Source organism: Chiloscyllium plagiosum, chromosome 30 (assembly GCF_004010195.1).
Source record: "Chiloscyllium plagiosum isolate BGI_BamShark_2017 chromosome 30, ASM401019v2, whole genome shotgun sequence".
Lineage (NCBI taxonomy): Eukaryota > Metazoa > Chordata > Chondrichthyes > Orectolobiformes > Hemiscylliidae > Chiloscyllium > Chiloscyllium plagiosum.
In genome coordinates this window covers 23129003-23154743 of record NC_057739.1, presented here as the reverse complement: position 1 = coordinate 23154743, position 25741 = coordinate 23129003, and the positions used below count along the sequence as shown (strand labels likewise).

At 38.6% G+C, this 25741-nt stretch overlaps 1 protein-coding gene across 5 annotated transcripts in view; it reads right to left on the bottom strand.

Moving 5' to 3' along the window:
- The window catches only part of LOC122564809 (myomegalin-like), a 137756-nt gene that overhangs the window by 76856 nt on the left and 35159 nt on the right, over positions 1 to 25741 (bottom strand). For 3 of the 5 annotated variants that reach the window (XM_043720082.1, XM_043720083.1, XM_043720084.1), the window contains exons 1-10: positions 14100 to 15950; positions 13366 to 13500; positions 12989 to 13108; positions 12739 to 12831; positions 12424 to 12642; positions 10744 to 10914; positions 9299 to 9415; positions 3907 to 4044; positions 2228 to 2407; positions 1654 to 1848 (exon numbers count right to left, since the gene is read on the bottom strand). In XM_043720082.1, coding sequence (XP_043576017.1) covers positions 1654 to 1848; positions 2228 to 2407; positions 3907 to 4044; positions 9299 to 9415; positions 10744 to 10914; positions 12424 to 12642; positions 12739 to 12831; positions 12989 to 13108; positions 13366 to 13500; positions 14100 to 15158 — 2427 coding nt within the window. In that variant the 5' untranslated portion in view covers positions 15159 to 15950. Of the gene's footprint in view, positions 1 to 1653; positions 1849 to 2227; positions 2408 to 3906; positions 4045 to 9298; positions 9416 to 10743; positions 10915 to 12423; positions 12643 to 12738; positions 12832 to 12988; positions 13109 to 13365; positions 13501 to 14099; positions 15952 to 19647; positions 19702 to 25741 lie in introns of those variants that run through there. The other 2 variants (XM_043720086.1, XM_043720085.1) reach the window with 2 other exon arrangements.

The window sequence follows — 25741 nt, the reverse complement described above, 5'->3', positions numbered from 1 at the left end:
ACACCCACACACACCCTTACAGACACACACACTCCCACACTCACACATGCACCCCCTCACAGACTTAAGACACTCTGCACTCAATACATACACACACACATACACTTTCTTACACTCACAACCCCCAACCCAGACAGACAGACACACAGACAGACAAAGACCCACATGCACACATATATTTTGTGGGGTGAATTTGTACTCGCAGGGTTACATTGTACTTTGCTCAAAAACTGCATGCATTCATGTAGAACTCTGAGCTCAAAAACTGCATGAATTTATGTAAAACTCCGTTATCTCACTTTTTAGACTAGAATTAATTTAAACATCATGGCATAGACAGAGAACACAGGGGGCCAACACCTTCAACATATTGTCTAGCTATCACCATTGTTAACAGCTAACCCGAGAATGCAACTTTTTTAAAAAAAGGTTTTGTGATTTACACATGCAAGAAGTGAAACTATCACTGTATTCTAACAGATGAAAGGCTTAACAGACAATCAATTTTTCAATGTATAATTTCACTGTAAATTTTTGCTATAAATTGTGTGTTAGGATTGAGCCCTCCACTATCACCCTGATGAAGGAGCGTCACTCCGAAAGCTAGTGTACTTCCAATTAAACCCCCTGTTGAACTATAACCTGGTGTTGTGTGATTTTTAACTTTGTACACCCCAGTCCAACCCGGCATCTCCAAATCAGCATTACATCAGTTCACTGGAGAGCAGGCTCATGATGCCAAACGTGTAGGTTCAATTCCAACACCAGCTGAGGTGACCATGAAGGTTCTGCATTCTCAATCTCACCCTTCACCTGAGCAGCTATGACTTTTGGTTTAACTCACACAAATTGCCTTCCTTTAATTACAGAGCAACATTCTGGGGCTATGGTTTCCGAGACAATGGTGGCTATGCCTCAACTTTAAACCCACCCACATTAAACAGAGTTAGGAAGCCCTTTTGGTTCACTGCTGATAATCTTCAATAGCCTCATGTCCATCTTTTCCTCTGGACCAATCCAGGGACATAGGCCCAGAATGATTTGGTAAGTTAACACTGCACATTGGCTCCAAATAGCAGCTGCTTCTCTCACAAGGTGTCAGAATATATAAATCTTCGGGGTGGGAGAATAGTTTTGGTGCTGGTCAGGTATTCAGGAGTACGTGTGGTTGTTGGAGTGCGGAGATGTAGTCTAATTGGACAGGTGAGCAATCAGTCTGTCCTTCAGTTTAATAGTCATGCACCAGTAAGTTTTAATCTTCTAACATGTCCTGGGTGCCTATTAGTTTAACTGCATCAGAACAATCTGAATTCTTCAATTTTAATGGACTCTTTCAGAGGGTTCTAACAGCAGGTGAATTGCCCATTGGAATCTTCAACTTTCTGAACAATTTGTCCACAGTATTATGTCTAGGATCCTGCATGGTCCTAATGTACAACTCCAGACTCTCATCACTGGAATATTTAGAAGCATAAAGCTTCACAGCAACGTGAATTTGTTAGGGTTATTTCAGAACCAATGCACCATAAAGCATTCAACTGCATCAAGCAATTTGGATAATAAAAAGGCACTATATTTCTGCAAACAATAAAGAACCATTTACAGCATGAAGCTTGTAAAGGCATTTTATATCTGCTTCCCTGAACTACATACTTTAAGGAGTTGCTCCTTGCTGTTAATGGCATTCAATAGTTCTTCAATCTCCTTCTCATGGTCTGCACTCAGTTGTTTTTTTTCTGCCCAAGCATCCTCCAGCATCTTCTCCTTCACCTTTAAGCGCTGACTCAAATGTTCTGCTACGTCCTTTGTGTCACGCTCAGCTTGGTTCAATAGTGACTTTGTCAAATCCTGGATCAGAAAAATATGTTATTACATAGTCCATTTAAAAAGGTCATTCATTAAATGCACTATAAATTAATTAGTCTACAAAGCAACTAAAAGAGTAAAGTGCTTATTGTAAAGCATGTAATAAAATAAGATGAAAATAACTTTTATATTTACATGCACATATTTATTTGAAAACTGATTGAATGTTTAATTATAAAAAGGTTTATCAAAACTGAGATACAAATTCACAAAAAGAACAATACAGCAACATATTCAGGCTGGTTATAATTCGCTGATATAATACTTACTTGCACAGAACTAAAAACGTGATTTGTGCAGCACAAGTGCCTGTTCATATTCTAAGTTCTAGGATCTTCCATATTGTGCAAAGATTAGTTACCTCTAAATTTTCAGTTTTATTTTTTAGAGACTGCTGCAGCTGTGAAATAGTGACATCCTTCTCACGGAGAGATCGTGCACGACTATCCTCCAGCTCTTGCTTTACTCTTTGCAAATTCTTGCAAGTGTTCAGTAAATGCTGCAGCTCCACATCTTTTTCTTTAACCATACCATCCAAGCGCTTCAAAGAAAAAAAAAATTGACTAATCAAAAAAGTAGTTGTTAGGTCACAACAACATTACCAAAGCACAAACAATCACTGGAAACGACCTGGAAATCAATACAGCTGTACTGCATTCTGGAGGTCTCTTCATTTTCCTAAAAATACACAGTGTTTGTAAGTGCTCTAACTTCAAAATAAAGTACATCCATGTCATTCAGATCATTAAAACTTATTCTTAAAGGACACTCAGTTCACATGTCAGCTTTGTTAGAAACTAAGAATAACCTGCAAGAAAATTCTTAAAAGGGAATGATGGCTGTCAATCATCTGACATCACTACAATAATGCCACATATTTCAGAATATTTTATCCATAAGTAAATGAAGGTGAAACAGTAGCATAGTGATTAGAACTGCTGCCTCAGTCCCAGGGAGCTAGGTTTGATTCCAGCCTTGGATGACTGTCTAATTAGGAGTTTATACATTCCCCCAGTGTCTGTGTAGATTTCTGCTGGGTGGTCCAGTTTCTTCCCACAATCCAAAAATGGACATATTAGTGGATTGGCCATGCCAAATTGTCCTGAGATGCTCAGGCTAGGTGGATTAGCCATGGTTAAATGTGCATATTTATTTATGGGGTCTGGTGGGATGTTCTTCAGATAACTGTAATAGACTCAAAAGAGCCTAATGGTCTCTATCTGCACTGGAAGGATTCCATTATGCAAAATATACCCAATAAAATTTTTAAAATAGTCATTTTGTACTCCACTGAAAAAATAAGCTGGAAGAGTTGTGAACTGTAGATGAAGGGCAGTCTTAGAGAACTTTAGTTTACCCTTTGTTCAAAGTACCCTTTCATTTTTCAATTTCTCCTGTGGTTGCACTTCATTCCACAGGAAGTGGTCCTGTGAACAATGAAACAATACTGGCATGTGTGTGCATTTGCTCCAATTAAGATATTTCTACAGCAGTTGCTGCTTTTCAATGACCAGAAGAGGAATGTTTTCCATAAGGATTTTAAACTTCACATGATAATTTATTTTCCATAAAATGTTAGTCAATGAGGCAACTTTACAAGCCAACATTTTCCTGGATCTTTTAAATACACGTCATTCTGCTTAACGCGACAGTAGCATTTCTTTGCAACTTCACGCTATCGGAAATCGCATTGTGGAAAACTGCTTTAGAAAATCACGCTGCAGAAGATTACTACAGAAAACCACTATACCCATTCAGTAGAAAGTGTGTGCTTTGCAAACAACTTCCGCAATTCATCAATCTTGTTATAGTCAATTTGCTTTGATGAAACATGGGTTATATCAGAACGATCTGTACTCAAAAACTACAAAAGATACAGAGAGGTACCTACAAACTGATAGAACCAGCTTACTAAGAAATCATTTCCTGTCTCACCAAATATGATTTGTGCCTCGATAACATGCCAAAAGGAAATAACTATCAATAATTTTTGATATTACTATTTGCATAATTTTCAACCTGTATTCCAAATAAACTTACATTAATTGTTTCTTCATTGTTGGCAAGGAGAGTCTTTAATCGATCCAAATCATGTTCTCGTTCTCTCAAAGCCAGATGCAGCCGATGAATTTCATTCTCCTTTTCATCAACAGCTGCATGTTTTTGATCAATGGCTTGCTTGAGGTTTAAAACAAAAAAGAAAGCAATTGTAAAGCATAAATATTTATGTTGAAAATGGAGAAACAGACATGGTATATATTTTAGGAGAAAGTGAGGATTGCAGATGCTGGAGATCAGAGCTGAAAGTGTGTTGCTGGAAAAGCGCAGCAGGTCAGGCAGCATCCAAGGAGCAGGAGAATTGACGTTTCGGGCATGAGCCCTTCTTCAGCCCTTCTGCATGGTATATATTTTGTATGTTTTACAAAACAATTAGGTACAAAGACTTACAACTAATTAGCTTTGTTGACAATACCTGTGAGAAGAGTGCCAATGCCAGAGACTAGCTGGAAAAAAAGTTGTTAAGTTGCACAACAGGAGAAATGAAATAACAAGTGCACTGAAACATCATAATCACTGAAACACTCAAACTACTACTGGTATACATCAATTCCAGAGTGAATCAGCAGCTGATAGGCCAATATTCCCTGAAGCCACTGACAATGTTAATTTTTGTCCATCCACTCAAGGGATCGAATGATTTCCTTAAACAAATGCAAAAGTTTGTTACAGACTTAAATATTCAAAGCAACGTGTACAATCAAAAGAAGTACCAATGATAGTTTTTTTGGAAACATGCTTTCATGAGTTGTGGACATTAATGGTAATTGCAGCATCAAATATTTCCATATTTCTTGTGGGCTACTTAGATTTTTGGGAACTACCTTTTGGTTTTCAAGGGTTCCATTCTCACTAACTGTTTTACATAATTTCATCACCTTCTATACTTGTGTGGACATATGGAATATTTAGACTCTCACAAAAGCAGAATTAGATTAATTCAATGGTCTGAATAATAATCAATGCTCCATTAAACCCAAAGCCCCAACACTCAAGTAAAGTAGTAAATTTCCAGATGCCACATTAGTTAACTGCAAAAAAGACAACAGGTCTAGGTCAGCAACAGAAGTTTTTTAAAAAAAACTAAAAACATATTTCAATAAATAAAAAGCCATCACTTGTGAAATGTTTGTGGACTTGAGGTCATAGCTAAATGATTGCGTGCTTGACTCTAATACAGTCAAATGCTCTCAAGTAATTCAATTTGTAAAACGCTTTTGAGATGCGATAACACAAATGCAATCGTTGTGAAGTAAAATTATTCAATATTAAGTAACCCAATTGAAAGTCTTTTTATAACAATATTCACCACAATTTTCTTCGTACCACAACTTTCTCCCACACAATAATTCCTGAAGTATTTCTGGTGATGCTCAGAAATAGAAAGGTAACACTGTTAAATGCATGGCTAAAGAACTGGTCTAGGAGGGTGGGCTTCAGATATTGGGATCATTGGGATATTTTCCAAGGGACCTATTCAAGAAGGACGGGTTCCACTTAAACTGGAGGGGCATTAATATCCAGGAAGGAGATTTGCTAGTGTCATTCAGGAAGGTTTAAACTTGTGTGGAAGGAAGGTGGGAACCAGAGGTCAGCACGTGGAGCACTTGAGGAGTAGGTTGATGTTAAGTAAGTCAGTCTGATAGGAAGGCGAAGGAGCAGCGCATTTTTTCAGGCTGCTGAGTCCAGGCTTGTCTGCATCTGTGTATTTTATTTGGCATATTTTCCATGCTCCTTTTCTTTTCTTTCTGCATTCTGCAGCATCTTTGGCGGGACATTGATGAGAGCGAGAAGAAAATGGCAGCAACAAGCCGGGACTGGCATGTTCCAGGATTTGGCAGCAGCAGTAGTGGACCCAAGAAGGAACACCCAAGGGCCTGTGGTGGCAAGTTCTGAAGGCCTGCAGCAGTGGAAGGAGCAAGATCCAAGGGCTTGCAGCAACTGTGGGAGCAATATCCTTAGGGTTGTGGGGGGAGTGAGAGCGGGTACTGAAGGCCTGCAGCAGCACTAGGAGCAAGATCCAAGGGCCTGTGGCAGGAGCGACATTCAAGACTCTGGGGAGGGACGCCCACTTACCTTACATGGACATAAGGTTACCTCATGGAAATAAGACTTTTACATCTGGATGCTTCTCCCTTTCTCCTTGGATCTGTTCATGTTTATATGTCTGCTTATTTTAAATATTGTTTTTTTTCATAGATAATTTTGAAAAATTAAGATTTTTATATCCAAGATACTGCTAGTGAGTGGCAACTTTGGACACTTTTCACTGTATTCTGTACTTCAGTACACATGACAATAAAACCTAACTCGAATTCTAATCCTAAGAACAGGCAGGGTCAGATTAATGAGCATCGACAGGACTCTGTCTGGAAGTGTATTTATTTTAATGCAAGGAGTATAACAGGTAAAGCAGATGAGCTTAGATTATGGATTAGTACACTGGACGTTGATGTGGTAGCCACTACAGAAACTTGATTGAGAGAAGAACAAGACAGGCAGCTCAACATTAAAAGGTTTAGATCTTTCAGGCAAGATCGAGAGGGATATAAAAAGGGTGGGGGAGTTTCATTACTAACTATGTCACAGTTGAAGACAGAATATCTTAAGGGCCTCATGCACTGAGGTCGGATGGGTAGAATTTAGGAATAAGGAAGGTACAATCACTGTGATGGGGTCATAGTGATGGCCACCCAATAACCAGTGGGGGAATAGAAGAACAGATCATGGAAAAATATAAAAATAACAGGGTAGTTTTAGCGGGAAATTTTAATTTCCCCAAGATTGAGTAGGACTCCCTGAGGAGTAGAAAGGAAACAAAAGAACTAGGATGGTTAGAGAAGCCAAGAAATATCCTTGTAAAGTAGGATTAAAGTGAAACTTTGCGCAGTCAGGAAGAAGCCATCACATCCAGAGTGAGACACTGCCCGAGTGAATATAAAGATCAGGAAATTTGGAGACAGCATAAGTCGTTGCAGATGGGAAGGGAGTGTTTTTTGCTTGGTTCTTTGGTTCATAGTTTGTAAAAGGTCTTTTCACAGGATAAACTGAAGCCCAAGATTGGGGTCACAGCACAAAAGTAAAAGAATGACCTCACAGGAAAACTAAGTTCATTGGTTGGTAATAGCTGTTAACTTGACTATTATAGGTTACTTTCAGTATGAAGGTAAATAGGGGGAAATACTTAGATTTTTACTAAAAGACCAGTAGGAATTGTTTTAAAAAACAAATTAAGTGTCAAGCAAATAGAGTTGTAGGGCCAGACAATCTGCTGTCTCTGCATGATGTGGGAACTGGCAGACCCCATTGTGGTTAGTGGTTAAAACCACCGATGCTGGTATCCCATCACCTTTTATTTACATAGGCTCAGCTCAAAGCCAGACCACAGACTGAGGAGACCTTCTGAATCTCCTCTTTAAATTGGTCAGTCAGGCCTCCCTGACGGGGGTTGTTAACATGGGCCAATATAGAATCTCTGTTAATGAAATCCACCTGGCCATGGCTCCAATCACCCAAGTAGTGATCACATCTGTAGCAAGTGTTGGTTTCTTGATGAACTCCAGCTCAGAGTTAATGAGCAGCAGTCTGAACTTCAAACACTGCAACACGAGGAAGGGAGAAGAGGTGCATGGACACGGTGTTTCAGGAGGCAGTCACACCCCTTAGATTAATTACTTTGAAATCAGTCAATAGTCAGGGGCAGAAGCATGTGACTATCAATGAGGCAGGGAGAGGGATTCAGGATTTAGTGCTAGAGGAGTCTCAACCCATGAGCTTGCCTAATATAGTTGAGATTTTTGGACTTTGTGTAAATGAGACAGGTAGGATGAGCAAGCCGACTGTGGCATAGGGAGTCATTCAAGAGGAATGGGAAAGAGAAATGTAGTTGTAATCGATGATAGTGTAGTTAGAACAGTATAGTACAGGAATAGGCCCTATGTTCTGCAGCCTGAAGCGGAGGATCTTACATTTTGTTTGGAAATGATTCATTACCTCTGACAGGTTTTCCTGGTTCTCAACTGAGTATTTCCTTATTGAAAAATTCTCACTGCTGTTGTAGCCACTCATCACCCACTTTGCTTGTAAATGGGGGTAATCTGAGGTTGCAATTACTTCACTAGTTTCAGAGCCTCACAACCTTGGACCTAGAGCCTCACTTTCAATCCCACTTTAGCCCGGCTTGTCAGTCTTGCTTTTAACAAGTTTTCAAAAAGCAAGAAAATATCAGCAGCAAACACCAGAAAGCCAGCCTGAAATTGGAAAAGCAACATCTTACTGGTTCTGTAAACTCTACTTATGAAGGCAACTTTTCTGAGTTTTCCAACCATGAAAGTGACCAAAGTGTTTTGGCTGTATTCCCCTCAAGAGCACCAACATGCCCGGTGTATTTTGAGCTGTACTTGCTGAGGCACTTTAGAAGGCAGGTAATGGAGAATCTGGAATCTCACACAGCAAACTGGCTAAAGACAAATATCCTTTCGCTTAGGGTCATTAGTGATCGAAACAAACTTTCACCTCAAATCAGAGCAAAGCAGTGCAGATGCTAGAGATCTGAAATTAAAGTAAGTACTGGAGAACTCAGCACATCTGCATGAATCAGTGGCAAGAGAAACAGAGCTAACATTTCAAGCTCAATAACGTTTGAATTTTCATATCAATCTGGTAATTTTATTCCAGATTTTTAAAATTCATTAACTAACTGAACTTAAATTTTCTAGCAAACACAGTAATATCAGTTATCATTGCCAGGTGTCTAAATTATGTCCACCTTGATATCAGTTTGTAATAACATTCTACACCAGTCTCCAATCACATTTGCACACATTTTTGTCAAATGCATTTCAAGAGATTACTATAGACTTTAATAATTCAACTTTCAGGTTGGAAATAAAAAATGCCTTCTTCCATCCTTTTGAGATGTTTGGTTCCATTATTTCTAATGTCCTTCAGCTCCTCACCTAAATTAGCCTTATTGTATCTGGGAACTGAGATAGTAAGTGTTTACAGATTATTTTATTAAGCAGATGCTGTAGCTGAGCAGAGTCAGACTGATATTTGACATCTATACAGAAGTGCTTCACAGCAGACTGTCAGTCATGTGCAGGATGCTCACTAAACTAAATGTTTTCCCCACTTAGGCTGACAACACTGAAGATCAACTATAGGGATTGAATCTTCTATCCCCTAGGTGGGAAGATAAGGCTTGGTGAAATTATAATTCTTGTGTTTTTGTCATCAGACCATATAACAGCAGGCTGTAGAAATTGCACTTGTAATTAATACAATTTAAGTCTGTTACTGGTGTTCTACTTCTGTAAACTTTAATTACAGTGTATTATTCTCTATTCTGCACTTAAACTTGAAGATGGAATACCTCAAGAGCTTGGTCTTTCTCTTTTAACCGATCACGCAGTTTGGCTAACAAAGCATCCTTTCCATTTGGGCTCTGGTCCCCTCCTTGCTGAATTCCTTTTGCCAGCTCCATATAATCCTTGGGAAAAGAAAAATGTGTGATCAGCATTCATTCTGCAGACTTTTATAATCAACTGGTTCAGTTATGACACACAGACATGAACCTAACCCTACTGATTCAAAAATGGGGACTCTATCACCACACTGCCAGAGCCCATTTGCTCTTTATAATCACTGGTATCAGATTGGGAATCATTTTTTTAATTAATGACATCTGCTGCTAATTAATTACATCATTGTCTTGATGATATGGTTTCGAAGAGAAAACTCCCAAGAAAGCCTGTAAGATAGCTCAACAGGCTAATGCTAGTCAAGTATGAACCTGCTAAAAGCCTGGAGGTTGTAAGATCAAATCTCTGTTAGTTCATTTTTGGATTCTGAATCACTATTAACTAATTTTCAGAGCTAAAGATTTTCTATTTCTTTCGTTGTATTTTTTTCAAAGTTTTAAAAATAAAATGTTCTGCCCAACAACTGAATATGCAATGTGTCTCCACTAGCCCTGAATGAGTCATTTATGTTCTCAGTCAGATGTCTTTTGATAATTCTGTAATGATATTGCTCTGTGATGTTACCTCTCTGGCTCTTTACAATTCTGCCAATTACAATTTGGTCACAAACAAGTACATCATATTATAGGCCTAAATTAAAACTGCAAGTGATAGGATTTTAAGTAGAGGATATCAAGAAAAATAGCAGTGAAGAACATTGAAGCAATAGTGTGCAAAACAGAGCACAGATACATGGATCTCTCAAAAGGTTCTCAGTAACAGGAACTGCAAGGAGCAGTGGAGATTCACTGCCTTCCTGATGAGAATAAGAGAAATCAGGAAAAAATGCTGGAGTGTCTTGGACTGTATTTCCACAGATGTATGGAAGTCAACCAAAGAACAACTACTCTATACTACCGGCTAAGTTAAGAATAGCGCTGCATCTAAAACTCTAACCATGCTTTATTCTACTCAATACATTGAAAGGTAGCATTCAATTAGGTAGATGTCATGGCCCACAACGGTACAAAAATGTATCTATAGATTCAATGCTGCTAACACATAGGTAGACAAGAATTAGTTCCAAAATTGCAATGGATTAGTAAGCCAAAATATGTAAACTTCCTTTTATTTCTAATTCAGTAAGAAAATACAATTGGGCTCAAATATAACTCAAACAAACTTTCCAATGCATTACTTAATAGTAGTACTTCAGATCAAAACTTCTATAAAAAACATATTTTAAATATTTAACTAATTACTTCAATACATCAATTCATAATCGCCACTGGAAAAAATAGCAGTGTCGGCAATAAGGTTATTAGTTTTCGACAGTAAATTCTTTTCTGGTCCACACCTGCAGCAGTCTATCTTTGTTGTTCAAACTGTCTGTTAGTCGTTCAATGACAAGCTCTTGGCTTTGTAGTTTCTGCTTGTTCTCAATCAACAAACTTTGGTACTTGTGCTCCATTGCACGTTCCTTCTCGGTCAATTCAGCAGCCAGTTTCTGAATATGATTCTGTATATCCTGCAGAAAGCAAAAGGTGGTTAGAAATTTAAGACCAATTTTGAAATGTTTGGTGCACAAGTGAATACTTCACTTAAACAACAGTAATGGCATTCAAAACCCTGACAATGTTAGTAGGGTTTGATGCTGTTCTTTTGTGTTACATTTTAAAAGGTCCCTAAAATATCAATGGGAAAAAAAATTACATACTGTAAATGCTAATTCAAGTTAGTAAACATTTAAGTTTATAACAACTGTATTATGAAATTATGAATCCAGTCACTTCATGTTGAACAAGTTTCTTTCCTCTTCCCCATTCAGAATCAAAGGACATGATATTTAGTGCAGTATTCTTCTTTAATATATTTTCATGATGATGGTTAAAAAGAGACCATAGCGGATAGAGAAAAGTCAAATTTCTCTCCCTGATGATGCTAGCTCACTTGTAAGTAAACCTTAGGAATAGGAATCCACTCAAAATTGTTTTCAGAAATTTTATACTGGTGAAAATATCCCCAAAATTTCATTATTTAGAACTTGAGCTCTTCAAAAGAGTAGATAAACAGAATTTATTTGTTTTACATTCAAATTATTCACTTACTTAAGTAGTGAAGTAGTTAAGTCCTTGAAGTCTTTGGAAAACAATAAAGTGAAAGATTGGAAGGTGGAAAATATTACACTCCATTGAAAATTAATGATTAGATTAGATTAGATTCCCTACAGTGTGGAAACAGGCCCTTCGGCCCAACAAGTCCACAATGACCCTCCGAAGAGTAACCCACCCAGACCCATTTTCGTCTAACTAATGCACCTAACACTATAGGCACTTTAGCATGGCCAATCCACCTAATCTACACATCTTTGGACTATGGGAGGAAATTGGAGCACCCAGAGGAAACCCACGCAGACATGGGGAGAATGTGCAAACTCCACACAGACAGTCACGTAAGGCTGGAATCGAACCTGGGTCCCTAGTGCTGTGAGGCATCAGTGCTAACCACTGAGCCACCGTAATTGACAAAATGGTAAGCTTCTTAGAATGATCTCAATATTTTTTTTAACAATCCATAATGCAGAAGAAAATTAATGAAGGGTTACAAATCCATGTGTTCATTATCACAGATCTGTAAAAGGCAGACCATACTCATTCAAATGATTTCCCTTTCAAAAAACATTAATGTTCATTTACCTAAATGCTAGATTTTCATTTGTTGTTTTACAGAGGTGACCCACAAGAATATGATTTTGGTCTGCATTATAAATGATGGACAGGAGGCATGAAAACAAAACTACAATAAAGCTATTACTAATTTTAAAAGCCTCAGTTATAGAAAGGTCTAACGAAACTGGATTATTATTTCACAAGCAAATCTCTACACTCAGCCTACAGGGATTGTATTTCAAAAGTAATGCTTTGTATATGAAGGATTTTTGGATGTTTCAGAAATTAAATAAAAAAAATCAAATTCTTTTCTTGTTGCCATAAGAACATATTACAAACAGATAAAGAGGTAGGGTATAGGTACTAACATTAACCATCTTGTCGTCCTTTGCTTTTTGAAGCTGCAGTGCTTCAACCTCTTCTTCCAGCTGAGCCTTTGCTTCAGTTAAGTCATTCAGCTCCTGCTCTTTCCTGTTTGATGTTCTTTGCAATTTCTGGATCTCCATTGCTTTTGCATTGCGATCCGCACGTAGCTCTGCAAGTTCAGTTTCTTTCTCAGTCATGAGACTTTGATATTCTTCTGCTCCCTAAGGATTAAAATCAAACATTCAACATTAGAGTTTCATACAGAGTCATTCATTCATCAAAGACTACTGCAAAAATTAAGCAATTTTGCCTTTTACCTGAAATTTCTGCAGTTGTGCTTTGTGTATAGAATCTCTTGCTTTCACCAGAGCACTATCTCGATCTTCAATTTCATGACAAAGTTCATCTATCTGTTGGCAGATTTTAAGAGGACAAAGTGAGAAAGTGCAGATAACATAATAAGTACATGAGATGTTAACAATCAGATTCAAGTTCAACAATCAGAATAGTTCTTGCAGAGGAGAAGAAAATCACAACAATCAGTATATACCTTACTGATCCACCTACCTCTTTATCCTTAGCCTTCAAGGCCAGAGTCAATCCTTGAATAGTTTTATCTCGTTTCAGACTGTTCTGCTTCTCAGCAACCAGTTCATTCTCCTTGTCATTAACATTTTCTTTCAGAATCTACAAATTAGTGGGATGGAAAATCAAGACAAATTTGCTGAAAATTAATTATATCATGATCCAAAAGTAATCAGTGTCTGATAGACACAATTGTTTGGCCAATTTTGTTTTTTTTACTTTCAAGAATGTCCAAAAATTGTTGTTACAAAAACTTTTCAGCATTCTTCAGGCAAAAGTAGTTGCTTATAATTTAATCTATTATGTATATATGCTTAACTGAAAGCTTTGACACAAAAGATTAGAGTTTGAATTTGCACCTTTTTTGCATCATCTGCTTTCTTCAGCTTTTCTTGCAGAGCACAAATAGTAGCTTCAGCATTCTCAAGATCAGCCTTTAGTTGCTTAGCCTCCATTTCTAGCTGTCCTAGTTGCCTCTGCTTCTCAACCATGTTCTGTTAAAGGATTATGGAGAGCAATCACAATATCTTTATAAAGGTATTAACATATTAGAAAACTATGAAACTCAGTTCTTCAATCAACAGGGATGGTTCAAATTGTTTAGGAATCACTGTAATTAAGAGAAGGTGCCTAATCTTGTATATGTCTTCCACAGTAAATATGACCAACAGAGAGACAGTGGAGACACAGAAGTGGACAGAAGGCCAAATACAGGGCCTAGAAGAAGGTTGGAGTCATCTGAGAACAATGAAAGAGCCTTCTGGATTAAAGAAGTTACAAAATAGTAAATCAGATCTTTGGGGTACAGGCAGTTTGAGGTTAGAAATGGAGGGTTGAACTAAGGAACGGCGCTTCAAGTAGAGACGGCCCAAGGGTTAGGGAACTGGTAGACAAAGAACAAAGAACAAAGAGGAACTGAAAGGACCAATAACACCCAATGGATAAAAGCTTATTTTGGAAATTCCCATGTATTTACACAGCATCTTTATTTCTAAAATGTTGATAGAGTGCTAAAACAGGAACTGGACAGGATACATACACGCATTCCAGAATTAAAATGGAACTGATAGTTGTACAGGTTTAGTATTACTACCTCAGGTTTGAAAGAGCCATAATCATCACCTAGAGACTTCCACATCTCTTGGAAAAACTTTCCATCATTAAGATTATAGGTTTCTTGCAGAGCCGTTGTAATATTACATCCTGATTCAATTCTCCTTGCTGAAAATTTCACACGTTTTGGTATCTTACTTTTTGATAAAGGCGGCACAGGCTTATACCCAATGTGCTTAATTTCCCAAATTGCATTAGCAATTGATTGTCTCATTAACGGATAATTTTCAATTGGCGCAATACAATCGAACATAGATTTTAACTGAACCTTCTCAGATTCCTCATCAGTTATCCAATCATCAAGTTTGGTTGAATTTAATGTAGTCAGCTTGTCCAACTGCCTTGAATGGACACGAGTGGGCAGTTTCCCTGTAGACATAGACTTTTTCTGGTCTAAATTAAAGCACATACTCTGTGAAGGGCTGCTTAACAAAGATTGATGTAGACTTCCTGTTAAGACACTCCGTCTGGTCCGCTTAGGAGTAGAACATACTAAGGTACAGAATAAATCTGCTACTCTCACAGACTCGGAACAGAGACATGTTCTCTTCCTGTGGCCACCACTGAAAGCACGCCAGCATTTTGAGCAGTGCAAATTTTTCTTACTACTTATTTCCGGCATCCAGAATTCAGATAAAAAAGATTCATCTTGTAGAAGCGTGCGGTATTGTGAAGAACATTGATTCACGCACTGAGTAGATTTATACTCTCTATATGGGGAAATTTTAGCTTTCTCATTGTACTGAAAGTACAAATGCACAATACATTGAATTAGTTGTTCTTTCTCTGCTGTCAACATCTGCAGTCGCTCACTGGCAACAGTCTTGACACGAGCAATAACAATGTCATATTTTAACACCTCTTCCAACATAAAGGCACATTTACTACACAAGAACTCTCCTTGGCCATCACGGCTTATTATATAACCCAATACGTAAGAAAGAACAATCTGCAATCTTCTTTTGCCAGAGGTGTGGAAAATCCAGCGACGCTGATTTCCTTGGAGATCACTGCCACAGATGCGACAAAAACCTTTCATTTTCAGAAAATTAAGCTCCAAGCTTCTTAAAAGCAAAGTTGCTCACTGTGCCGTCCTTGAATTGCAAGGTTACTGATTAAGTTGCTGATTTCAAACAGTGTCAAGCTCTTCATTCATGTTTTCTGATTGTTTCCTCACACAATTAAAAACCAAAATAAAAGGTCCAGTTACAGCCATGTCAAATGTTGCTATGGTGATCCATTGCACTTTTCAGTAATGAGGCAGAAGCTTTTTAAATCTCTCTCTCTGGCTACTAATTGTTACAAAAATCGTCTCTTTACTGGTTTGAACATTTAAGTCTGAACTGATGTTTTGTTACCACTGCGTGAAGACAAAGCCTCAATCAATTGTAATTCCCACATGAAAAGAGCAAGAGACAGGAAGCATGGCCGTTATTTAAGTGGCATCTCAGGCTGCTGTCATGTGTCTTCTACCAGATGAAATACGTTTTCTTTTGTCCAAAGCAGATCACCACAACTTATAGCTGAATTGTTCAAATACTGCAGGTCCTGCGAAGAAGTCCTTCGTTTACTTCTTGAAGTATACAGCTGAAGCGATAAAATACGGTTAGCAGAATCGTATGTTTACCGAAATGTTCTTATTGTTTGATCCATCATAGATTAATCGATCAAGTGCTAATTCCAGTGTTCCGGTAAACTCCTGGCTCTCTTTTCCTTCAGTGCACAACGAAAAGTTTTTAGTATAAGTTAAGCAGCTTGGCAGCTGTTGATTTGTGGTCCTGAGCTAGCATGGGGCTTTTCTTTGAAAAAGAAAAGGCGTTTTCCACATTAATTTTCAAGATGACGACTTCTTTAGAATGAGGCTGTCTTCCTATTTCAGCCCACAAACGCTTGCACACTACCTTAGTAAAACCACCTACTTCCTGTTGTTGCTGGAATCATCACTGAACAGCTTGCATCATACATACAGCATACAGGATTACTTTTCTTTTGTCTCTATGCTACCAACTTTTAAAGTAACATTAAATAAAGTCAAATATTCTAGGAAGACACCAACATTTAAAAGGCAGAGTAGTATTTATTCCAAATTTAGGGTCATTATTATCATTTCTTTCATATCACATTGGGCCTCAACATGCAAGTAGGTGATATCCATTTGTATAAAATCTTAAGTTTTTTTGCTGACTTCTAATCTAATCTAAAATTTCCGTTTGTTCTGCTTTCTATTTTACAGTTCTGCTTGGACTTTTTTTTTTTGCAAATACTGCAGAATACAGTCACTTTTCTTCATGAGTCACATCATGGTGACTTAAATCCAGGTTTAGTAACTTCCTCAACAAGAAAGTCCATGGCCCACCAGAATTGAAAATTCATTGTGGCTGTTTCATCACAAATACAAATGTTCCTTCCAGATCTCCAACTGTGTATTTTACACAACAGCCATCAGTCTAATAATTGCATGTAGTAATAAGTTTTTCCTCTACCATACGGTTGATCTGCTTAATAGTAAATTAATTTCACAAGCAATTTGCGACATGCCTGAGGCAAATCATTTCCTAGAAACTGAATACATTATTTCAAACTGTAAACTCAATTTGCACTCAGTTCAGCATTTCTTAGATACACTCCTTTTTTCAACTATGATTCAATATTGAGAAACATTTCCTTTGAAAAAAACCTAGTTTTTCAGCAATCCCTTCCAAATTAGATTACCTGGTGCAGTCTTGTATTAAGCAGGACGAGGACAAGGACAATAAGAAAAAGTGATAGTCTAGTAAGGCAGTAAGGTTTTGTTCTCTTTCTAATTCTCAGCTAGACTGGCTGTGAGGTGAAAATTGAAGTAACTCATCAGTTTTGGCAAAATCTGAAAAAGGATAGCTTTAAATAAAATCTAAAACAATCTACAACTAAATTAACATTAAAATCAAAGAAATGAAACAACATTTAAAAGGCACAAAATGTCCAGAATGTTGACTTGAAACAAAACATGTACTGCATCAGTGGTACATGACACCTTTTCCTGAGTCTACAGAGTTTATGAGCACTGGTGCCAAAACTAAAATTGAATATGTGTAACTTGTTGAATCATCATAATGTTCATGAGATTTGCACAGGACACACGAGGCAAAAATAATCAAGTGTGAATCTTTTCTTTTAAAGTCTTTACCTCAGATTTGAATATTCCTGCATTTACAAAAGAAATCATATTCCCTAAAGTAAGTACTGAATTTCCAAAATATTGAAGGGGCAGGAAGTGGGAGAATTTAAATATAACAAACGTATTGTGAACCACTGGATCCATGTGCTCACAAAGCTTTCTAAAAGTAATTACATGTTCATGTGTAAATTTTGTAATTTATTTGACCTTGAAAGGTATTGCAGCCACAGTGAGCTGGATTCTATTCTCAAATATATCTTTGAGTATATATTCCCAGTATGAATTATTGAGTGGCACGACCTTTGGCATGATGATCTTTCCCAACTTCTCCATACAGTCCCAGAGCTGAATTTCTGACAGTATCCCCAACATAACAGTTAATTCATGTGAATGGTTTGCTACCAGGTTGTGATGAAATACCTGTTCAGCTACTGTTTTTAAATTAAGCAACACCCATGAGTGTTGATTGGTAAATCAGACAGAGAAGTGAATGATGTTCAGGACTAAAAAAAGGCAATTACAATTAGCATATACATACTCAGCATATAATTTCCCAAACTACAGCTTCTGACTCCCAGTGGGGTTGAGAGCCAAAGCTTTGCAGCTGTGAGCTCATATGCAGCAACAATTGCCACAAAGCTCCGGGCAAGTGCTAATAGTGTGAGGTCCCTTTAAATGTTTTTTTCAACTAGTGGGTGTGGCCTAAGTGCCAATCTTAAAGGCCCGAATCCTGTCCAAAGAAAAAAAAACTTAACGTAAGCACCACACACTTACACAAAATCGGCCAAAGTGACATAGCCCACAGATTTATTATAATACAGCAGCAAGGATTAGCCTATCAAGTAGGGTGAACAACGAACAAAATCAGATAGCTCAGCTCGATAAAATGTCAAAACTTCAAAACACTGTTTCATGCTCAATTTGTGGAAGTCCTGAATGCAACTTTAATCTCGTGACGAGAGCAGTGGATAATTGGACATCAGGAAAGTTATGATATGATTGAGCATGCTGCGCTGTAAAGCTGAAGGCAATATTGGAAAAATAAAGAAAATCTTGCTAGATCTTTCTCCTTTCAACTTTTTACAAGAAGCTGTTTTCATTCATATGCTGACCTACCACAATGGAGGATAATCACAACAAGCAAGCAAAATGTGAGGTAAAGACTTTAAAAGAAAAGATTCACACTTGATTATTTTTGCCTCGTGTGTGCTGTGCAAATCTCATGAACATTATGAGAAAGCAAGTGGTAATGGAGCGGTCAGTCAGAGAATTGACAGCAATTGTTGTTTTTTCTATCACCTTGGGGTTTCAGCAACTTTGTTCAGGTTTATAAATAATGAGAGGTATAGATAGGGTGATGGCAGGTGTCTTTTCCCTCAGGTGGGGATTTCAAGAGTAGGGATATTTTTTTTTTAAGGTGAGAACAGAAAGATTTAATAAAGACAAGATGGCATTTCTTTTTAACACAGAGAATGGTTTGTGTGTGAAATTAACATCCAGAAGAAATGATGGATGTAGGTACAGTTACAAATGTTTAAAAAACATTTAGACAATTACATGAAAAAGAAATGTTTGAAAGGATATGAGCCAAGCATAGGCAGGTGGGACTAGTTTAGTTTGGAATTATGGTCGGCATGAACTGGTTGGACTGAAGAGTCTATTTCCGTGCTTTTTGACTCAATGACTCTGTAGTTCTTGTGGGGACAGAGGCAAAATATTTAAGCTTCAAGTCTGAACAGTATGCAATAATAAATGAAATTGCAACTTTTCAGAAATTATAACATTTTATTGCACAGGCCAGAGCAGCAAAAAGTGGCTTCTCATGATCTACTATGCAGCAAAAATGAACACTGCAAAGATAACAGAAATTGCAGCTCATTCAAAGAAATAAAACATTTAAAGCAAGTATAAAAGTTATTTCATTATTTCTTATCTATAATAATTTCCATTCAAATCTCTCAGTTCACTCATGGACAACCAGTTGGTGTCACAGATTAACAAACATCTCTGAAATAAAAAGGCCCCCGGAGATTCCAGTTCCAAAAACTGTTACGTTAATTCCAACTTACACAAGGGGATTTTACTCGCTTATTAATTTGGCTCAGTTCCTGAAGGTTTTCCATCAGAACAAGCACTAGTTAAATGCCAAAAGCCACTTGGCAGACCTTTATGCCTGTTCTAAAATGGAGAAATACAATATTGCTGAAGTTGCAGCAATAACGCAATTCCAGTTCCAGTTAACATTGAGTCACATGACTTACCAAAGCCACATGAAAGTATAAGTAACCCGAGTGACGACATGCTGAACTGCATAGTAAAAATATAAAACTTTTTGTATTTGTCAAACATATATACAGGATATATTGCATACCTGCATTTCTTTTTCAAAGCGATTTCTCTCATTTCCAAGTTCACCACGAAGGGCCTATTTAAAGAAGGGAAGTTGAGGGGAATAAGACATTTATAATGCGAGTTAAAATTACACCTCTAGCACTGTTATACATGTCTATCCACTTTAACTCACTTATTTATTAATGTAAAGAAAATAAACAGGTCAAAAGGAACAAGTATTTTGTTTGGTTTGCAAGTGATTTGTGATAGATTTTATATGTTATTTTGTTAAACTACATTTAGATTTATGTATAAACCAGAAGCATTTTCAGACACTCATTGAGAAATATAAATTAGTACAGCCCAAGCCACAGTAACATTTGTATGTCCAAATCAAATAAATAACTTCTTCCATTTGATCTGTTTATTTTTCTTATATTAACAAGTGAATGTTTTTCAGAAACTTAAAAAATTCTACATTACAGAATAATCAGTTGCATGAATAACAATGAAAAATATTACAACACTGTTTAAGAAAGGTGGTAAGGACAAGCCAGAGAACTACAGACTGGTGAACCTGACGTTGGTGGTGGGCAAGTTGTTGGAGTGAATCCTGAGAGACATGTACATGCATTTGGAAAAGCAAGACTGGTTAGGTATAGTCAGCGTGGCTTTGTGCATGGGAAATCATGTCTCTCAAACTTTTGAATTTTTGGAAGAAGTAACAAAGAGAATTGATGAGGGCAGAGCAGTGGACATGATCTATATGAACTTCAGTGAAGCGTTCGTCAAGGTTCACCATGGAAGACTGGTTAGCAAGGTTAAATCTCATGTAATACAGGAAGAACTAGCCATTTGGATACAGAACTGGCTCAAAAGGTAGAAGACAGAGAGTGGTGGTGGAAGGTTCTGGATGTAGGTTTGCTCGTTGGTCCCATACTAGGCAACATGTTCAGTGAGCCTCCAAATGAAGCTGAAGGTGGAAAGTTGCTTTTCAGATTGGAGGCCAGTGACCAGTGGAGTGCCACAAGGATCAGTGCTGGGTCTATAACTTTTCACCAATTATATAAATGATTTGAATGTGACCATAAGAGGTATAGTTAGTAAGTTTGCAGATGACGCCAAAGTTGGAGGCATAGTCGACAGCGAAGAAAGTTACCTCAGATTACAACGGGATCTTCATCAGATGGGCCAATGGACTGAGAAGTGGCAGATGGAGTTTAATTTGGATAAATGTGAGGTGCTGCATTTTGGGAAAGCAAATCTTAGCAGGACTTATACACTTAATGGTAAGGTTCTAGGGAGTGATGCTGAACAGAGACTTTGGAGTGCAGGTTCATAGCTCCCTGAAAATGGAATCGCAGATAGAAAGGATAATGAAGAAGGCATTCCTTTATTGGTCAGATTATTGAGTACAGGAGTTGGGAGGTCATGTTGTGGCCGTACAGGACATTGGTTAGGCCACTGTTGGAATACTGCATGGAATTCTGGTCTCCTTCTTATCAGAAGGATGTTATGAAACTTGCAAGGGTTCAGAAAAGATTTACAAGAATGTTGCCAGGGTTAGAGGATTTTAGCTATAGGGAAGAGGCTGAATAGGCTAGGGCTGTTTTCCCTGGAGCGTCAGAGGCTAAGGAGTGACCACAACGAGGTTTATAAAATCATGAGGTGCATGGATAGTGTAAATAGACAAAGTCTTTTCCCTGGGTTGTGGGGAGTCCAGAACTAGAGGGCATAGGTTTAGGGTGAGAGGAGAAAGATATAAGAGACCAAAGGGGCAACTTTTTCACACACAGGGTGGTGCGTTTATGGAATGAGCTGCCATAGGAAGTGATGGAGGCTGGGATAATTGCAACATTTAAAAGGCATCTGGATGGGTATTATGAACAGGAAACTTTTGGAGGGATGTGGGCTGAGTGCTGGCAGGTGAGACTAGATTGGGTTGGGATATCTGGTCAGCATGGATGAGCTGGACAGAAGAGTCTGTTTCCGTGCTGTACATCTCTGACTCTAATTGACACTTTAGCTTCGACAAAGCAAAAAAAAAAATCAATTGTAAAATAACTTTATTCTAAAGTAGTCTCTATCAATTTTACTTTGGGTTAGTGAAATTTTGCTATTTGAAAAGCAAAGTGGGACCTCAGAAGTACAAAAACTCTTTCCAAGATATATCGTGGAGTCAGCCAGAGGCAGATATACTTTCAACAATAGTGATATCGAGAGAATACACTACCAAGGTTTGAGAAATGTTCTACATTCTGAAAAGTTATGCCATCAATCGTTATGGCTGCTGCTTCACAATTTATGCCCGCTGTGGCTGAGACCAGACCTTGGACATGGGGACATAAATTCAGAGAACAAAGGCTTTTGAGTAGGCAATATTAGTGACAGCAGAGTACAGCTCCACTACATATGATGCTAGACGTCTCATTGTTGGAATGTCTTCAAGCTGTAAATATTTACAATATTTTCTAGGTGTCCTCTCACCCTAAGCCCATGCCCTCTAGTTCTGGACTCTCTCACCTCAGGGAAAAGACTTTGCCTATTTATCCGATCCATGCCCCTCATAATTTTGTAAACTTTTGTAAAAGGTCACTCCTCAGCCTCAGACGCTTCAGGGAAAACAGCCCCAGCCTGTTCAGCCTCTCTGTATAGCTCAAATCCTCCAACCCTGGCAACATCCTTGTAAATCTTTTCTGAACCCTTTCAAGTTTCACAACATCTTTCCAATAGGAAGGAAACCAGAATTGCACGCAATATTCCAGCAGTTGCCTAACCAATGTCCTGTACAGCTGCAACATGACTTCCTAACTCGTATACTCAATATTCTGATCAATAAAGGAAAGCACACCAAATGCCTTCTTCACTAACCTATCTACCTACGACTCCACTTTCAAGGAGCTATGAATCTGCACTCCAAGGTCTCTTAGTTCTGCAACACTCCTTAGGACCTTTATATTAGATGTATAAGTCCTATTAAGATTTGCTTTCCCAAAATGCAGCATCTCGCATTTATCTGCCATCTCCCACAGCTACCTGGACTACACCTCCTTACATCCTCACCCCTCCGTAAAAATGCTATCCTTTACTCCCAATTCCTCAGCCATATCTGCTCCCAGGAGGAGCAATTCCACCCCAGAACATCCCAGGAGGTCTCCTACTTCAAGGACCGCAATTCTCCCTCCCACGTGGTCAACAATGCCCTCCAGCACATCTCCTCCACGTTCCGCACCTCCACCCTTGAACCCCACCCATCCAACCACAACAAGGACAGAAGCCCCCGGTCCTCACTTTCCACTCCGACCTCCAGATACATCATCCTCTGCTATATCTGCCACCTACAGTTAGGCCGCACCAGAGGTATATATCCCTCCCCACTCCTTTCAGCATTCCACAGAGACCATTTCCACCGTAACTCCCTAGTTAGGTCCACACCCCCCACCAACCCACCCTCCACTCCCGGCACCTTCCTTTGCCATCGCAAGAGGTATAATATCTGCGCCCAGACCTCCATCCAAGGCCCCAAAGAATCCTTCCACATGCAGCAGAGATTTTCCTGCACCCCTAAAAACCTTATCTACTGTGTCTGTTGCTCTTGATGTGGTCTCTTCTTTATTGGGAGACTGGATGCCAACTTGCAGAAAGATTCAGAGAACATCTCCGGGACACACGCACCAAACAATCCCACCATCCTGTGGCTCTTCCACTGCTAAATCCTAGACAGCCAACAGCTGGAGGAAGAGCTGCAAATCTTCTGCCTTGGGACTCTCCAACCACACTAAATCAAGTCAATTTCACCAGTTTCCTCATCTCCCCTCCCCCTACCTTATCCCGGATCCAACCCTTCAACTTGGCACCCCCTCATGAAATGTCCTACCTGTTCACCTTCCTTCCCACCAATCCGCTCCACCCTCCACTCTGACCTATCACCATCACCCACTTCCTTCATCCACCTATCACATTCCTAGATACCTTCCCCCCAGCCTCATCTTTCTCCCATTTATCTCTCAGACCTCCTTGGGGCCCCCCACATTCCTGAAGAAGAGCTTATACTTGAAATGTTGACTGTCCTGCTCCTCGGATGTTGCCTGACCAGCTGCGCTTTTCCAGCACCACACTTTCTGACTCCATTCTGCAATTAATGTATGAAGACACCCAGACCTACCTAAATCTCTCTCTACTTAAAACAACAGTGTTTCTATTCTTCCTGCCAAAATAGGCCTCATATTTTCTGTGTATTACACTTTATCTGCCAACTAATAATGTACCTATATCCCTTTATGGATTCTTTGTACCTTGTTAACCCTAACTATTTTTGTAACATCAGCAAATTTGGTGATTATATAGTCTTTCCTTCATTCAAGTAGTTCATATTGATCATAAGTAATTGAGTATGAGCACTAATCTCTGTGGCACTACATTAGTTACAGTTTGCCAACCCTAAAAAGACCTATTTATTCTTAACAGTTTTCCATTAGTTAGCCAATCCATGTGAACATATCACCCTCAATACCATAAGCTCTTATCTTGAGCAGTAACCTTTTTTATGTGGTACCTTATTCAATGCCTTCTGGAAATCAAAAGATGTTACATATGTGGTTTCCTTAAATATTGCTGTGAAGAAGAGCTTGAAGATTTGGAGATGCATCCTTACTCTACATTGCTAGCTACCAAAAAGGCATCAGACATCTTGCCACAGGCATAAACCTATCAAACCATAAATAACGCTGCATAAATCGATCTCAGAATATATTTTAAAAACAATATATCATAAAGAAGTAAAACTTCTGTATTTTGACGGTTTCAAATTGGCCCCTCTTCTTTACAGATGCTGCTCACTATATTCTAGGTATCCTCACTTCAAACAGCAAGCCTTCATTAAGAGAAAGACTCAAGAGTTTCTTGGGACTTCTGTGGTGCAGTGGTAGTATCCCTATTTCTGAGTCAGGAGGCCATCGTTCAAGTTCCACTACTCCAGAGGTGTATCATAACATCTCTCTGAACAGTTTGATTAGAAAATAAAGAGTTTCTTGCAACTGTCAACTCCTGATAATGTGCCAGCAGGTGTAGAGCTTTATCTCCTGGTTTCCTTCTGTGTGACTAAAGTTAAGCAACACCTCAAAAGCAATCTCCAGACAATATGTGCTGGTTTTAGTAACTGAAATTAGTACCCATCTCATTCACTACCAAATAAATCTCTGGCATTATTCCCAATTTCAAAAAGGAAGTAAAATTCAAGCAACTGTGCTTTAACTTTGCAAAAGTAAAAATCATGTGGATGACATGGATTTGATACAAAAAAAATATTGTAACTAGTTTCCTCAGCTAAAACATCAAGTCCCAAGAAGAGTAATCCATTAGAATGTCAAAAAGTCAAGCAATGAGCCCTGAAATAATTCTTCCTTCAATCCAAAAACAGTGCCAATCTCTAGTTCTTCCATATTAGGATTGAATTTATGGCTCAAGGATAACCACAAAGCCACACCCATCTTGTAAATGCTGGTCCATTAAAGCACTTCTGCAGAATAACTCTCCACGGACTGGAGAGCACAGAAACAGAAAATCATGATTTGTGTTCAAATTAGTTGTTTTAAAATAATGACACTTTGGAGTTTACTCTTTATTTTGTATTACTACTAGAATTAGTATATTAAAAATAAGATATTATCAGGCCAGGTAAGGGTGGAATGGGCCTACCGGGTCGCAATACGCGGGCCCGGCTCGAACCAGCGCCCACGCCCGGTCCTGTTCCGGCTGCAGAACTACAAGGAGAAGCAGATACTCCTAGAAGCCTCTAGAAATCTCGGAAAAGGCCCCCAAGCTATGATCTACAAAGGATCCAAGGTCATGCTATTTCAGGAATTTTCCCCGGCTCTGGTTCGAAAGAGGACTGCATTCGGTGAGGCGAAGAAGCGTTTAAGGGACTTAAGTATTCAGTACTCCTTACGCTACCCAGCGATGTTACGCTTTAACCATGAAGGATCCGTATATAACTTTGGATCACCAGAAAAAGCGAAGGAATTCTTGGACTCTCTTAGATAAACTGTAAGACATAATGGATGTTGGTCTGCCTTTCCCCCCGCTTTGGTTTATATCCCCCCCTTTTTTTTTCCTCTTTTCTCTTACCTTACTGT